Genomic DNA, 17,276 nt, shown 5'->3' with positions numbered 1-17,276 from the left:
GAGTCAAGAATTAGATTATGCCAAGTTTTCAAAAGAGCTCCTTTAATGACCCAGAAAATTGGCATCCCGGTTCAAACCACGTGTTAGTGTGTCGAATTTGAATATAAAAGAGAGTTCAGCAGCCTCTCTTTCCAAAGTAGTGTGAAAATTCCTCTTCAGTAACATGGAAACTCGTAAGTCATTAACAGAATGGTCCATTCCATTAAAATGTCAGCTGACCAGTTTTTGGATCAAGAGTGTTTTTATGTCTGTTTTGTGCCCATTAACTCTTTGTCTAAGAGAGTTTGAAGTCTGTCCAATATACAAAGCATGTGGGCATTGTTGGTACATGATGTCATATATGATGTTAGCTGAGGAACATGAGAATGTGCCCGTGATTCTGTGACTAACCTGGTTAGGTCCAGTGATGGTATCTCCAGAATAGATATGTAGACAAAGCTGGCAGCAGGCTTTGTTGCAAGGAAAAGTCTCAGGACTGGTGTTCCTGTGGTATAGACTGTGGCTGTTGGTGAGAATCCTCAAGTGATGATATTTAGTACCCGGATTTGAAAATGTTGATGTAAGAGGCTTGTAGTCCACAGTGGGAATAGATTTTCCCAAATGTTTAAAAACAAATATTGATTTAGGACTCAATCTAGCAAAGCACTTAAACACATTTAACATTAAGCATGAGAGTAGAACCATTGACTTCAAAGGCTTAGAAGCTAAACTCATGCTTAAGAGGAATTTTTACAACAGTCTGAAAAGAGAAGCTTCTGAACTCTCTTTTATATTCAAATTCAACACATTAATGCATGGTTTGAACCGAGATGTGAATTTTCCGGGTCATTATAGGGGCTCTTTTGCATACTTGGCTTAATCTAATTCTTGACTCCCCCCACCCCTTCTGCCCCTCTGCTCTCTGATTTGCTCACCTTGATAGTTTTTTTCTGATTTGTAACCTTGATTACTTTTTTGGTTTTCTGTGCCTTAAATATTGAGTCTGTTCTGGTATGGCTATGGTCTGAAGAAGTGGGTCTGTCCCACGAAAGCTCACCACCTAATAAATTATTTTGTTAGTCTTTAAAGTGCTACTTGACTGCTCTTTTGTTTTCATGATTAAGTGCTTGCTAAACCACAACCTTAGCTACTTCTGCTTGCTCAAGTTTCCTTTTAATCCCATTAGCTCCACTCCCTCCCTTAAACTTTTTTTTCTCTTTTTGGTAGTATTTTTCTTCTTTAGAGCTTATCCTGCAAGGTGATTTCAGTGGAAATGCAGGTGGTCAGACAGGGCCCAAAGACTGATGCTTGCCCCAAATTTGGGCCTGAGAAAGGGACCACATAGAGCCTGATTACTAAGCCGCCTCCTTTTTGTAGGCAAAGTTCCACTGGGAGAGTGAACTGAGGGGGAAAAGGGACATTTTTACAGTTGTTTTTATTACTTGTGTTCATTTAAACAATGCATTCCTTTCCCAGCAAAGCGTGGTACATACCATTACAAAGCCCTTCTGAAAGCATCCTGTATCCAACTTAAAAGCATATGGGTTTAATGAATTCTTTCTTCTCTCTTTTTATTCCTATTCTACAAGAAAAGAACACAGTGTCCATAACTTACATAAAGCATAATGGGGAAACATTTCATTTGCAACTCTATTTGGGTTAGAAATCCCCAGACAGGAAGTTATGTTTGTTTGGTTTTTTGGTAGGTTTCATGTGCTCCAGGCATTTGAAATATTCCCAAATTAATAATAGCCCACTCTCATTGGACAAAGGATCGCTGCCAGTTGGTGGGGATTTTTGCATTTCCTTCCTCTCCCTTCCTCCCCTTCTTCTTCAGATTCCAGGGAGTAAAATTAGCAGCAGTCTGCCAGCGTGAGCATTTCATCTCAAAGTTCCGAGGCAGTTCTGACTGTCTGCCAGCTACTGAATTAAGAACAAAACAAAATATTTCAATTGTTAATGGTCTTTGGCTGAAAATGTGATTTTTCTAACCATGCAAACACTAAATCCACCACTTAATATTCAGAAAACAGATGTTTTAAAAGGATACTCTTAATAGCACAAGAAAGAAAAGGCAACACTTGATTAAACTATGGATTTTATATTGATTAATTTTACTAAAATTAAAGCTGCTAGAATCTGTATTTATGATCAGAAAGACTTTCTAATAATTTGATGTTCAAAAGACCAGTCCTAAACTGGTGTAAATCACCACAGCGCCACTGATTTCAACAGAGCTACACTTATGCCATCTAAGGATATGATTCTTACATGGTGTACACTGTGTTATTGCTCACCACTGAAATCGTACTTTGTTAACTGGTATTAAAGTTATATGCTGATATTCTTAATGTTTTGAATTTTGGTCATGCAAAAGCTTCATCTGCCTATTTCTGAGGGTAGGTCTACATAAGGTCTTAAAGATGATTATAGATACGCAAACCCAGCTACGGCAATTGGGTACCTGGAAATGATTAATTTACAATCGACTTACCTGGCCGTTCTCACTAAGGGAGGTCAACAGGAGAAACTCACGAGATTGAGGAGCACAGGGGTTGGCTGTTAACCTCTGCTAGCTCGATTTCACATGTCCCGTCTAGGTGTGTGAAATAGAATCATGGAATGTACCTTTAGTAAAAAGAAAACAGACAGAAAAAAAAAAAAGAGGCATGACTGAACCAAGTAAGGTGAGTGGAACACAATCCTCCTGAATACAGGGAAATTTCTCAGGATATCAAGGGGTCCAGTGCAATTTGGATCATTATTATTTATATTGTGGTATAAAATCCTCACTAGGGGAATTACAGCTATAATAGAAAAATGGGTTGAATCCCTCTCTACTTTCACTGAAAACCATCAATACAATGATTGTAAATGCAGCAAAAATAGGCCAAGGTTATACAAACATCATGCAGAGTTGCCAGCTGCCAAAGCAGTTGACAATCTCTCTTTCAATTGTCATGACAAACAGTGAGCAGGTAACAGGATATCAAAAACTATGGAGTTGAAGCTCTTTTATCGGCTTGACTGTGTTTAAACTCAGCTTCTCAAGAATGGTTTCAGACCAACAGTCCAAAAACTTTTTAAAAGGATTCCTTTCGCATCTCTTTGGCAATACATCCTGTTTGCTGCAGAGAGGGGGTCAGATTCATCCCTCTCTTGGGGCTTGTCTAGATGCAGCATTATTTTGGATTATGTGGACACAGTGCAGAATGGAGTTCCCTTTCCTGGTTTACTTTCATCCACAATAGTCATTCCCACCATTTATACATACCCTACCTTATTCTGCAATAGCTTCCCTATGTACGCAAGCCCTTATACTGAAGTCAGTGAATAGCTCTTATATAATAGAGCGAACAAGGGTTATTCAGGACTTTCAAACAACTTTTTCTTGCAGCTTGCAGATCTGTAATGCTGTAGCAGTTGAATTGTTAAGGTGGTTTCCAAACATCATGCATCACTGATGAGGAAACAGAGGTATTGATGCTGCTGAATGTGTTTTCAGAATTACTGATAATTGCAGGAAGTCACAAGGTGCATTGTTAAGCATGAAGAGACATCTGACATGGAACAAAACAGAATATTCAAGATAAATTCCAACTTAATTCAAGACAAATTCCAACTTAATTAACGTACAAAACAAACTAAAGGATATATGTTCGTGCGGGGTCAGGCTCTATCCTGGCTGTTACAGACAGATAACATATGGGGACACTGCAATGACAAAAAAGTCACAAGTATACAGTAAGAAGGAGTTATAATGGAAATAACTATACAGGCTGTTACAAAGCAACCACTATAATACAGTACAGAAAAAGAATAAGTATCCTATATCGTGAACACTTGTGTTTTCGGTTTGACCTTATCAGATGAAATACAGATCTCTTCCAATGACCAATCTGTGTAAAATTTTAAGCAAAATTCACCCCCTAAATTCCATTATTCAGGAGTAGTTTGGCCCTTAGCCATGAAACCCTATTGAAGCCAGTCAGGCTGCGAGGGCAGAATTTGCCCCTTTGTCTATGCAGTTGAGATATTAGAAGCCAGAGCAGTGGGCAGAAGGTGCCAGATGTGTAGAAGATCCAGTCCAAAATCCAGGGCTTGTAAGCTTTTTGGCACAAGGGTCAGCTCTTACTTCTGTGTTTGCACAATGCCTAGCACAAGGGATTGCTGCTGGTCTACAACTGGGGCTCCTTCTTGCTCTTACCCCATTTGCTCTGTACAAGGCTGCTTCTACACTCTCACTCGCCTGTCAGAGGTGGCATGATAATGAGGCAATTTGAAGCAGGCTAATGTGCATATTCAGCACCTCATTAGCATACTGGTGGCCGCACAAATTTCAAAGTGCAGACTTTGAATTGCAGATTGACAGTGTGCATGGGGCAGCTTCGAAATAAGCGTCCCACTTCGACATTCCCTTACTACCACAAAACTAGAATGTCAAAGTGGGACGCTTATTTCAAAGCTGCCCCCATCTACACTGTCAATCTGCAATTCAAAGTCTGAAGTGCGAAATTCATGCAGCCGCCATTATGCTAATGAGGTGCTGAATATTAGTACCTCATTAACCTGCTTCCAATTGTCTTTTTACCATGCCACCTCTGATGGGAGAGTGAGAGTGCAGAAGCAGCCTAAGTGTACATTTTGATGGTACACCCAAAGTAAGACTCAAATTAACAGTGAAGTGGCTGTGGTTTGTACATTCTTAATAAATTACTGTTCCCTAGTTCACAGGCCCATTCTTCCAATAGGCCGAGCATACAGCTCCTATCAGCAGAGGAACTGAGGGCAATCAGTACCTCACAGGAGTGCTCAGCACCTTGCAGGGTCAAACCGTACAAGAGAGGGCTTAGTAACACTGTCAACTCGTTCCCCAACTTGCTCTTGACAAGAAAATAAATTCTTTTCAGAAATCGAATCGTCTCCCCCATCATTGATGAGATTGACTGGAAGACTCTTCAGTATTATCGCTCTGTGGAGCTGCAACGAGGAGGTTTTGATTGGAATTTAGATTTCCATTGGGAGGCACTGCCAGAGCATGAAGAGAAGGTACGCCAGTCTCCCATCAGCCCCATCAGGTAACAGTTTATCAGCCAATATGGTTACGCTCACTTCAGCAGCACCATCACAAAAATCTTACACACACTCTAGCTGACTGAGAAGAGACAGGACTACATTCACAAGGTTTTTCGGGCTTGTAATGTTGAAGAGGACAGGGTTATTGGTTTACATTAAGTTGACACGATCTGTAGGTTTTAGCTAATTAACAACATTAACAGACTGCAGTAAGGTCTATGTTATGGTACATGGTTTCCAAACACAGACATTGATGCAAGCAGTGTACAGTCTGATTGAGGTGCTGGAACAATTTGTATAGCAGAGGCAGCTGACAGCTATTGCACCAAATTGTAAACCTTTTATGTAATGGAAACCACTTCAAGTCAGAGCTGCAGCAGCACGTCCAGCACCTCTACTTCCAGAAATTATACAAAGTGAAAAGACGAGGAATGGAGAAAGAGGGGAGATACCACATGTAAAGTTGTTAGGATAATAACAGACAAATGGCTTAATAGCCATATGTTGATGTATAGTGTGTTTGTGTCTGTGAAGTTAAAAACAAGCTAAATCCCCCATCCTTTGACCCTCACTCAACAATGACGCTCTTTTCTTTCTCTTGTGACAATTTCTAGCTTCATTCCTTATTTCCTTCCCTCCATAGAGAAAAATAAGTCAGTCATGAAATAAAGGAAATAGATGTACCTCAAGGATATTTAGGCACTAAACTCCAAAATGAAAGTAAAAGGTTTACATATGAAGTGGAAGAAATCAAAATTGCTGTAAGAGAAGCAGGTGACTGAGACTGAGCAGGGGAGCAGGGATGACAAAAGACAAGCAGGGAAAAGTAGGTATGACAGAGTTATGCTGAGCTTTCAAAGCAGCCACAAGAAGTTTGAGCTTACTGCAGGTAGACAACGGGGAGCTGGAGGAAACGTCATCAGATCAAGAGGTGAGGGTCATCTTGTCTGCTTTATACTTCTGACCTGGAGGAGGTGACGAGGATGTCTGAAGTCACTGAGATGAGATTCTGAGGGAGATTTTAGCTGGATGCAAAGATCCAGCATCTTAAAATAGTGTGGAAAAAAAGTTGTCAGATTCAGAGATCACTTAGAAGTGACAGGAGAGATAGGAGCTGAAGCTGAGATGTAGTTTACTGAGTGACAAGGAAGATGATGGAGAATGGGGCGGGGAGGGTGCAGCGGGATGCAGTGAAGGTGGCGGTGTAGTGCTGAATTGGCAAGAAAAATGCCAAAGTGTATAGGGAGTGAGAACTAAGCTGCAACAATGAGAATTATTCCTGGGGCACTCAATGGCACACAGTAAACCAGATGAATTCGATGTTGAGATGAGTCAGGGTTGGGGGTTAATAGGGCAGAGTTTACAATGGGAAATAAGAGGAGAAAAGAGTCAGTGGTGGAGCAGAGAAATGAAGGGACTCAGCAAGAGTCAGTGGAGAAAGAAGGTGGCTGAGCTGAGGGAAAAGGGTGGTGGACTGAGTGTAGAAGGGAAGTCATGGACATGAATGGACCGGAGGTCACACAGGGCTGGGAATGTTGGAAAGATGAGGCAATAATCTGAGACCAAACTCAGCTACTGAAAGATCAAAGAAGCAGCAGCCTTTAGTAATGCCACAGTTTAGATGACCCAATGCCAGCCACATCTCTTGGCTGGTTCACTCTGACCGAAAATTTATGGCCAACATCAGGTCAGCTGAGGTTTTCATAGCCACGTTCAAACATGATAAAAACGTAGTTAAGCCCTAGAAACTAGGCTGCAGTGTACCCTTGGTTGAAAGACTTGGGGGCAGGACTCAAAAACAGAGAGGGTGCTGAAAGCAAGAGGATCAGAGGGAAGAAAGTAGCTTTTAATCAGCATAGCCTTGCACAATGGAATCTGACCTGTGGTCTCTGCATGTGGAGATAACTGTATGTAGTTTTGTCTGTCCCTGTTTAAAGTAAACAGCAGTTGTACACACTTGTAAAATAAACAAATTACAGTGGGAAATTCTCCAAGCCCCTTCTGTTTCCCAACAGAAAAGTCACTCAATGCAAAGTACAGAAATCTGCCACCACCACTCAGCAACAGGAAAGCAATGCAATGATACCCCCCTCCCAGATACCTTTTTAAACAAGAAACAGTTGTCCCTTTAAAATTCCCCTGCCAACTTCTCATCGATTGTAAGGCCCACCACGGGATCATGTATTACTTTATAGTAACCTCTCCATGACCAGATTAAATCTCAATCTCTGTCTAACTTTCCATCCTAAATTGCAGCAAGACTTACTATTAAACTGTACTCTGTTTAGAAGTCCTGTGGTGCCTGGTGGAGTAGTGGCAATGGACCGACATTACTTCCAAAATATTGGTGCTTATGATGCCGACATGACTCTGTGGGGGTCAGAAAACCTAGAATTATCTATAAGGGTAAGAAACTGAAGAGAAACATCAGGTAACTATTGTGTGTTGAATAGAGCATATTTAAGAGCTCAGAGGAAACTTAGAAAACAAAAACGGAGTACAAAACAGCATAAGGTGGAGAGAAATTTCTGTTTTCTTACAGAAATCTACCCACAGATTTCTCCAGCAAGACATTAGGGGTATGTCTGCACTACAGAGTTAGTGATTTCAAAATAACTTTGTGAGCGTCTATACTATGCACACTCTATTTGGAAATAAATAATATTAGAATAATAAATATTTGAAATAGTGGGTGTGCATCACAGTTGCAGCAGGAATCACACCTATTTTGAAATAGCTATATTGAAGTAGGCTCTGTTGAGACTTGGACTAGAGCTGTTTCACAAAAAGCCATAATGGCATCCAAGAGCACTATTGTGAGTTAGCATTATGTGTCCAGAAATGCTATTTTGAAATACATTTTGTGTAGCTATGTTATTTCAAAATAGCTCTTTAGAAATATTTTGAAATAACTCTGTAGTGTAGACATAGCCTAAGCAACAACACACAGAACTGCTATGTTAGAAGCAGTGTGTTATCAGAACAGTTTCATTCACTCATCCTGGCCTGATGAAAGGATGTTATTTTTGGCAGCTTCTGAAAGCTGCATTTTGATACTTTCACATATGTAGTATTTGGAAAGTGTTAGCTACGGTATCTTGATGACTGGAATGGACAAGGTGGTGTGCCTTTAAAGTGTCAAACTTCTTGAGTAAATCAACAAGTAAGTTAAACACAGGTTGAGGACACCCTGCCCGGTCTACAGAAGGCTGTTAAGGCATGTTAGCTAACACCTTCTAAAGCCTAGTCTAGATGTCGCCTCAGAACACAAACAGCCAAATGATGGCTGCCTTCTTGATGGGTTTACTGGGAAAACTCCTCCTTCTGATGTCCTTATTTGAGCACCCGTTTGGCCCCATCATTGTTGCTATCAGAAGGCTCAGAACAGACTCACATCAGTGACTGTTTCACCTTGACTTGCACACCAAAGGTACTTGCCATTTGCTGAATGGTTTTGCTAGTGATGTGTTGCCTACATTGTGGATACACCATGCTCTCTTCATCTACTTTACAGGCCTGGCTCTGTGGTGGTTCTGTTGAAATCCTGCCATGCTCACGGGTGGGGCACCTCTACCGAAATCGTATCGTGCACACATTTCCCAAGGAAGAGGCTGCAGTGAGGAACAAAATCCGAATAGCTGAGACCTGGCTGGATTCTTTCAAAGAGATTTTCTACAAGCATGACACAGTGGCATTCGTAATCAGTAAAGTAAAAACATAAGTGATGGTCCATCTCAGCAGGGAGCAACGTAAATCCTTATCAAGGGGAGGATGGGAGAAGAAAGTGAGGTGGAGGGGGGGTTTCCCCACAGGTTAATGCTTCCTGTAAACACCCCACCTAATGTCTAGCTCCACTTTGAGAGGAAAAAGTATACTAGGCTTAGAAAAGTATTTACTGAGGTATAACATTCACAAGAAAAGCTAAGATCCTATTTAGCTCATGTTTGCCCAGAAGAAATTGCCTGTATTCTCACAAAACCAGAGTCAAGCACACAAGAAGATAACAGGAAGGTCAGGTTCAAAGAGTAACAAATATCCCAACCACTATACACCAATTAGATTTTCCTTTGACAGTCACAAGGGTGCATTAAAAAGGAGGTTGGATACTCTCTGCCATTCTGTCTTGCAGTTCCGGTGTATTACCATAATGGCAAAGCATCACTATCCACAATCCCTATTGGACTGACTCAGAGTGCTCCAAAACCTCTGTTTAGATGGTGTCAGGATTCAGCACAGAGAGCAAAATATGTCATATACCCAAATGTTTCTTAATATCTAAACTGCAGAGCTGTTGACAATGTGGCTTCAAGCCCTGTTCCTTTTCTTTGGCTCTGTTATGTTTCATTATACCAGCAATCCTTTCCACCCACTGGCACAGCAGAAGTTTGAGCCGTTTTAGAAAGCAGGTGAAAAAGAAGCGGTTAAGGAGAGATGTCGTTAATTAAAAGTGCTGTGCTTACAAAACTGAAATACTGATGAGACTGCTACAGCTAGGCTGTGCGTGGGTTGGCACTTAGCACTGTATGAGTTTCCTCAAGCAATTTTGGCACTGCATTTCAATCCTGACCTGCCATATCCTATTGCCGCAGTCTTTAGTTGCCCAATCGTGCTAAATTGTATGACAAGTTTGAGACTATCAAACCAATATTTTTATCTTCTTTCCAACTGAATTTTCTCTTGTTATTTATATTGCAGGATGTGAACTTCATTGGGCCAATTGCCCTCTAATTTATACCCCTGCAATCTCTTTGATACAATAGGCTAGCAATGTAACTGAGAGGAGAATGTGATCTCAGATCTTCAGAGATCAATGGTTTCTCATTTCAATTAATAATTAACTTAAGATGCTTCTTGTTAACATGGTAATAACCTTATCCTGCACTAATAAACCCTTCCACCTTCAGTGTTGGATTTTATTTGCTATCAAAACCTTTGCTTTTAGCTTCTGAGTTGATTTTGTCCAGGTTTCTGTTATTACCTCACAAATGTGAAGTACTCTCAAAATGATGTTCAGCTGACATAATATTAATCCATTTCCTTCTTCCACATCCAGTATTTTTGAATCAGCTATGAATGAAATTGCAGTGCACTTATCTGCAGTCAACAAATCACTGAGGGACAAGATTTGTTGAATTAATAGCATAAATAGGGCCATCTACTGGCCACTGAAAAATCCAGGCAATATTAGCTGAGCCTTGATTTCTATTGAGTGACTTAAAAATGTAACTTCACTTTAGATTGCTTTATAAATTTTTCCCTTCAGAATTTATTATTTTCTGAGACTAAACTGTATCCTGCCCAGGAGAGCTAAGGTGTGAATATTAATATTGATGAATATACCTTTTCACTTTCAGTTTTTTAGCTTTTTTGTTTGTTTAAACCAGTTTAAACTTGTAACCACAATTACATATCAGCTTGTTTTGGCAATAAGTCGACCTGCTTCACAGCATATTCCAGAGTCCTGCATCCAGCACCAAATCTAAACTATAATTAATATGACAAAAATGACACTGGTTGACGCTGCTTCCTAGCCCCCAGTAATTCTGAATCTGTAGTGTCCCCTTGGAGGTGATCACCAAATCAATTCTACTCCCAGTTGATTTCTGTGAGCTAATGGAGATCTCCTGAGTGGTGGATCGGAATGATGCAGATACTTTTGAGTTAGTGATTTGAGTTGCTGGACTGGTATTAATGAGAAAAATCCCCTCTGGTTTACTGCTAGAGATGAGCTTAGCAGAGACACTCAGGCTGAAGTGCCCTCAATATAAATGACAGGGAGCTGCTCTCAGTACACTGTCCATAAGGGACCCTTGGTTTTGCCTCTTATTCCTTCACTCGGTCTGCCAAAGTCCAGTCTCAGAAGCTTTCTGGACTCACTGGAACACCTGCAATTTTCTCTCTTCTTGAAGGCTACTGAGGAATGGACAACCTGAGCAAGATACATTTATGGGCAGGCCTTTGTTTATATTGCATTTCTAATGTATGACCTAGGGCTGCAAAGCAACAGGTGGGTGCCTAGAGCAGCATTTTAAAAATATGAAGAAATAAGTAAATCACTCGTGAGAAGGGAGCAATAGACTGCTAAGAGCTGTGGGTGGGCGGGGAGAAGGGCACACTTGAAATTGTATTTAGGCACCTCAAGTGCCTAAATATGCAGAGAGGTGCCTCCTGGGGTTTTCAAACAGGTCTCTGCACCTATCTCTCAGTGCGTCAGATGCTTAGACACTTCTGAAAACCCGAGTCAGAGCCTATCTGCATATTTAGGCACTTAACTACCATTAAAAAGCTGGCACCCAGTCCTTAGAAGTAGTGAGTGCACTCAACTTCCATTGGCTTCAATGAGAGCTGAAACTGCCTCACTGCTCTCAGGATGTGCTTACTTCATGATAGGCTCAGAGCTGAAATAGTTAATGTGATAGAAGAAAATACCATATCGTATAGATATTAGACAAACATTAATTGCTACCTATTTATTGCCAGTATTACCATATTGACTAGAAGCCCCAGTCATGGACCAGGATATCATACATATAAATGTGCTTAATTTTGTGTGTGTGTGTGTGTGTGAAAGAGAGTGAGAGAGAGAGAAATCAAATTCTAAATACAGTTATCCAGATTGAAAAGAGGATGTAACTGACAGTAGAGTATATTTCAGTCTGTGAAAGCCAGGACATTAAATGGCAATCAATAAACCAAATTTTTACAGTCTTTGCAACCACCCTGATTTTAGTGCATTTAGTGCAGAATTTGTTTTTTGTTAAAAAGTGTTACCAATTTGGCAAGATAATTATACTTGTTAGGGATGATGAAAAGCCTTATTCCCACTTCCTGTCTTCTCTTTGAGTCACTCACTCTCCTTCCCCTGTCTGGTGCAGACTAAGCATTGTTATAGTATAAATTTACAGGAGGGTATAGAAATGGTCTTTCTCCATTGTGTAACATGTGGGAGACAGAATACTAATTGCAACTAGCTATACATTAGGGCTACATCTACACTACAGTGATCTGTCGACAGAAGTTACTGTCAGTAGATATTTTCCAACAAAACTTCTGTCAACAGATCGTGGCCACACATGAAAGTGGATTGCTCTGTTGATCCACTCTGTTGACAGAGAGTGGCTGGACTACCTGGCCAGTCTCTGGACAGAACAGCCAACCAGAAGCACAGCAGACAGGGCTTCTAGGTCACTGGGCAGCCTTATACAGAATGGCCAAACAGAAGCACAGCAGACAGGACTTCTAGGTCACCGGGCAGCCTTATCTGTTGACAGAGGGCCCCCCCAGAGAGTCCACACTGCTTTTTTTTCAACAGATCCTCTCAAGAAAGTGGTGTGCAGCATGGGGGAGAGGCAGAAGGCTGTCGACAAAAGCGCCAAGTTCTGTTGACATACAGTGTGCATTTTTAGTGTGGATGCTCTGAGAATTTTGTCAACAAAACTCTCTAGTACAGACATTGCTGAGGAGTGGCAGAACTGAGCCCTCCCAGGACGCTATTTTTTTTTACCAGCTTTTCACAAACAAGTATATTAGCACTTGTTTACTGTGCATTCAATTGCCCTATTCTTTCTCATACAAGGCTGAGAAGCCAGACTGCAATGACCGCCTTCAGCTGCAAAAGAGACTGGGCTGTAGAAAATTTCAGTGGTTTATATCAAACGTATATCCGGAACTCCACACACCAGAGTATAGACCAAGATTCTCTGGCAAGGTAAGAGGGACATTGTTATTATTATCACTTGTATTATAAGAGTACCTAGAGAATCCAGCTAAGATCAGAGCCCCATTGTGTTAGGTGCTATACAAACATATCGTAAGAGACTTTTCCTGGCCTAGACAGCTTACAATCTAAATAGACAAAGCAGATAAAGAATCAGAGGGAAAACAAAGGCACATAAAAGATAAGTGACTTACCCAATATCAGATAACAAGGACTAACTCATGAAGTGAATCAAATTCTCCTGACTCCCAGTCCAGTGCCCAGTTTGTTAGCATATGCTGCCTCCCCAAAAGGTATAGGATTTCATATGTAATAAGCTATAAGTATTAAAATCCTATAACTCTTATTGTAACAGTGATTTAATAAAACTGCTTTACTGGCCTAATGGTAAGGCCCTTACTCATGCTGTTTCCACACTAGCATTATTTCCACCCTTTTAATTCAAACTTGGTGTTACTCTGACTCACACGGTCAGTGTAAGAATGTCGACCTTAGTGCTCTCTAAAATCAACCGCATGGTATTTGCAGTGAGGACAGTGACATTGTAAAATTGATCTAATTGCCTTAAAATCAACTTTATGCTGTAGTGTAGACATAGCCTCAGTTTCTATTCAGTCCTTTCTCAGGAAAGTTCCTATTGATTTTAATGAGAGTTTGCCCAAGAAAAGACTAAGCACTGTGTAAGGATCACAGAATTTGGCACAAACTGAAAAGGTAAAGTAGGTTATAGTTACCCTACTGATGAGGGATATGATTCCCCTGCTTGTGCACACACAGTTGTGCTGGCTCCCATAAAACAAATGCAAGTGTAACTACTAGCCTACAGCTGCAGTGGCACAGGTAGCGACAACAGAGGTATGACTCTGCTGCAGCTTGGAGTGAGTGAAAGTGAGTATGTTTACGCAAGGAGATCACATCCTGCACTCACAGACATAGCCTTAACCGTGTGGAGTCCTGTGGCACCTTAAAAACTAACACATTCATCTGAGCATAAGCTTTTGTGGGTTAGAGCCCCAAAGCTAATAAATTTGTTAGTCTATAAGGTGCTACAGGACTTATTATTATTTATAGATAATGTTATTTAATTACACGTTTGCCATAACATACTAGTAGTGGTGACTATATTAAAACAGTCTTGGGACTATTATATTAAATTCAGTACCGTATATACAAACAGGGCAGTTAATGGTGCTCACCAGAAAATAGTATTTTTCTTGTGAAAAACTGACATTTTGTCAAAAACTGAAAACCCCAAAATGTTGCGATTCTTGGTCAAAAACATTTCGGTTTGGGGGTGTTCAATTTCACTGACAAAAACATATTCAGGGAGCACTGACAGTTTCTGCAAAAGAGTTATTGTTGTCAAAAACCCAATTGTCCATTAAAAATGTATTGGAAAAGGTTCAACCAGACCAAGTTAGTATAAATAGGATATATTATCTTTTACTCAACCAGATAGCAATAGGCCAAGCTGATCTCTCATGTCACTCCACTGACTCCACTCAGTTAGGCTCAATATGAGAGAATATTTGATCTTACCTATGAATGAAAGAACAGCTGAACAGTTAGCCAAAACGACTACAATAAAAGAGATTCGACCCAAGCTTCATTAAAACTTAATTAAAAGACATTTCTTTTTAACTGATTGTGCTTTATTTCAATATAAATATTTATTTATTTACAGCTGTACAATACTGGTGTTGGTTTCTGTGCAGATTACAGAGCTGCTTGGGTCGCTGTGGCTGGTCCTATTGAGCTATCTCCTTGTAGTGACAATATTAACCAGGTATTGTATATTTAAGGCTTATGTGTCATACCATTAAATTTAATGCCCAGATTTAGGAAAGTATTGAAGTTGATGACTAACTAACTTTGAGCATTCGCTTCAATGAGGACATGCTTATGTACATTCTTCAGATGGGGCAAATGCTGAACCATTGAATTACAGCAACCATATGTCTTGTTGATTTAGTGTCATCAAAAATATATATTTTCCCATTTGGGAATCAACATGTTTGGTTTGGACACCATAACAATGTTGAGCTTCAGCATACAATAGCCCCATGATATTTGCAGTATTCCCGATCCTAAAAATGAGAAATGGGTATGACTGGACTGAAATATAACACTAGTGCTGTGTATTGAATTAATGAAAATGCCAAATGTCAAGATTTAAATGGCATTGGTAGTTATTTTTCAATCAGTTTTCGGAAACTTGAAAAAGGGAAAATCATATGTTAGGTAAAACAACAGAATGGTTATTTGGCGCGCGGTTTCAAATTATTGTACTGTAAAGCAATGATTACAATACAATTAAAACAGTAATTCATTCAAATAAAATCCCAATATGCAATATGAAAATATAACCAGTATTATTACAGCCTTAGTGTCCTCTGACCTTTCTTTTTTCAAAAAAAAAATCCCCTTCAGCCAGCTATATGCAAAGTGTAATTTAACTAACAAAACACCTAAGATACATCTTGCAAATAACAAGCAGTCCTGTGGCACTGCAGTGAGTGGATGTGGCTGCTCATTGGCCAAGAGGGAGAAGAACCTAAGCCCTGGTGGGAAGGGCCTAGCCTCACCCCCTTACCTGACCAGAAACCAGGGATTGGGACTACCTGTTTAAAGCCCTGGCCAGAAACCCAGCTGGGACCCCATCCCTGAAGGAGGCAGGAGCTGATTATGAGCTATCAGGTCAGAAACCCCCACTCTACTCAGGCACAGAGGAACCTAACCTGCTGCCCCGTCAGATATGATCTAGAGGGGAAGTCTGGAAGTTATCCAGGGATACCTGAGTCAGCCTATTGCAGTTTCAATCCCTGCTGACCTCAATGGCAGACTGCTCTGGCAGTAGTGGGGCCCTGGGCTGGGGTGGAGTGTGTGATCATACATGCCCCCTGCCACCCGTAATCTGTGGCTGGCAGTCTCCCCTCCTCCTGCTGTTCTAGGCACACACCTGAGTTCATTGTCTCTCCACCTTGCAAGGAGGCCCATGCTGCTGGTGTTTGGTTCCCTGCCCTGATCCAGGGCCTGGGCCTACTGACACCTGTTGGAACTGCTACCCTGTGTCTACACGAGCCCCTTCCTTTCAGAAGGGGCATGTTAAGGAGCGGGTTTCAAAGATGCTAATGAGGTGCTGCCATGACTATGCAGTGCCTCATCAGCATAAGGGTGGCCGCGGCAATTCGGAAGTGCAGCTTTCAAATCGCACGCCACCCATGGAGACAGGGACCTTCTGAAAGGGCGCCCCAGTTTTTGAAAGCCCCTTCTTCCTAACACCAGATAGGAAGAAGGGGCTTTTGAAAACTGAGGGAATTCTCCACAGGCGGCACGCAATTCATGGCAGCACCTCATTAGCATCTTTTGAACCTGGTCCTTAACATGCCCCTTCCAAAAGGAAGGGGTTCGTGTGGATCCAGCCCTAGTGTTTGGTGCCCCACCCTGAACCACAAGATTATAGAGGGAGATATCTGAGTTGGAATTCATTTGCAAATTTGACACATTTAAATTAGATCTTAACGGGAGATCTCAACTATCTTATGCCTTACAAGGGCAATTTCCCCACCTTTGATGTTCTGAGAAATTGAACACATCCTACTTAACTTAATTTGCATCATCTGCTAGTGACAGGTAACCCCTGGCTATATAAACCATGGATTCTAAGTGTGTACTCCAATCATCTGAAAAAGTGAGTCTCACCAACAAAAACTCATGACCTAGTAAGTTCGTTAGTCTTCCAGGTGCTACAGTTTGTGAAGCTACAGACTAAAAATGGCTACCCTTCTGAGACTACGATATATCTGTTCATTTGCAAATCTGTTCATTTGTCTAAAGCTGGCTTCTGTTTTTTACCTGAAAATATTTGTTTATACATTATAGGTCATTTAGAAATGTTAAGTATCTTGTCTGTAGGAACATTCAGATACCTACACTAACTAAAGTGTTTCTGTCCAGAGATCTGTAGATGCCAAAATTAAAGCCTGGTTTACATCAAGCTAAAAATGAAGTCTTTACTTTTTGCCTCCATAGAGAGTGGTCAAAAGTTCCGAGTTCTAGAATAACGTTAAACAATTAGAACATGTATGCTCTGATCCATATAAATCCAAAACTCCCATTAAAGATAACAGAAGCTCAGGAAGCTCAAGAAATATAAGACCAGGACCCGAGACTGTATGTGCAAATATTTGCATCCAGATTGGTTTGCAGAAGTTCTGCTTTCTGATTGACTCAAAGAGAGATGTTTTCTCCTTAACTTTTGATTTCCTCTCTCTTTTTGAACACTGAGAATGATCTCAGTGGGAGTGGAAACTGTCCAGCACATGCAGGACTAGACCTTTTAGCACAAAGTGATTATTATTTTCAATAGCATCTGGGGAAATTGAAGACTAGGAAGTTTAGGGCACAAATATATCAACTCTAGAAAAACAGAGCTGGATTTCCCCCATATTCTGATGTCTGGGAATGTCACACCAGCCAAAGTACCCTTAAAAAAACCCCTAAA

General features: G+C 40.8%; 1 protein-coding gene across 7 annotated transcripts in view; it reads left to right on the top strand.

The window, feature by feature from the left end:
- Positions 1 to 17,276, top strand: part of GALNT15 (polypeptide N-acetylgalactosaminyltransferase 15) — a 55,186-nt gene that overhangs the window by 16,639 nt on the left and 21,271 nt on the right. For all 7 annotated transcript variants that reach the window (XM_074984517.1, XM_074984518.1, XM_074984520.1 and 4 more), the window contains 5 exons: positions 4,890 to 5,057; positions 7,344 to 7,461; positions 8,570 to 8,764; positions 12,632 to 12,763; positions 14,457 to 14,558. In XM_074984517.1, coding sequence (XP_074840618.1) covers positions 4,890 to 5,057; positions 7,344 to 7,461; positions 8,570 to 8,764; positions 12,632 to 12,763; positions 14,457 to 14,558 — 715 coding nt within the window. The remainder of the gene's footprint in view (positions 1 to 4,889; positions 5,058 to 7,343; positions 7,462 to 8,569; positions 8,765 to 12,631; positions 12,764 to 14,456; positions 14,559 to 17,276) is intronic.

The sequence above is a fragment of the Carettochelys insculpta genome, chromosome 2 (genome assembly GCF_033958435.1).
Source record: "Carettochelys insculpta isolate YL-2023 chromosome 2, ASM3395843v1, whole genome shotgun sequence".
NCBI classification, from domain to species: domain Eukaryota; kingdom Metazoa; phylum Chordata; order Testudines; family Carettochelyidae; genus Carettochelys; species Carettochelys insculpta.
Note: the sequence above shows the minus strand (reverse complement) of the source record. Positions and strands in the feature narration are given on the sequence as shown.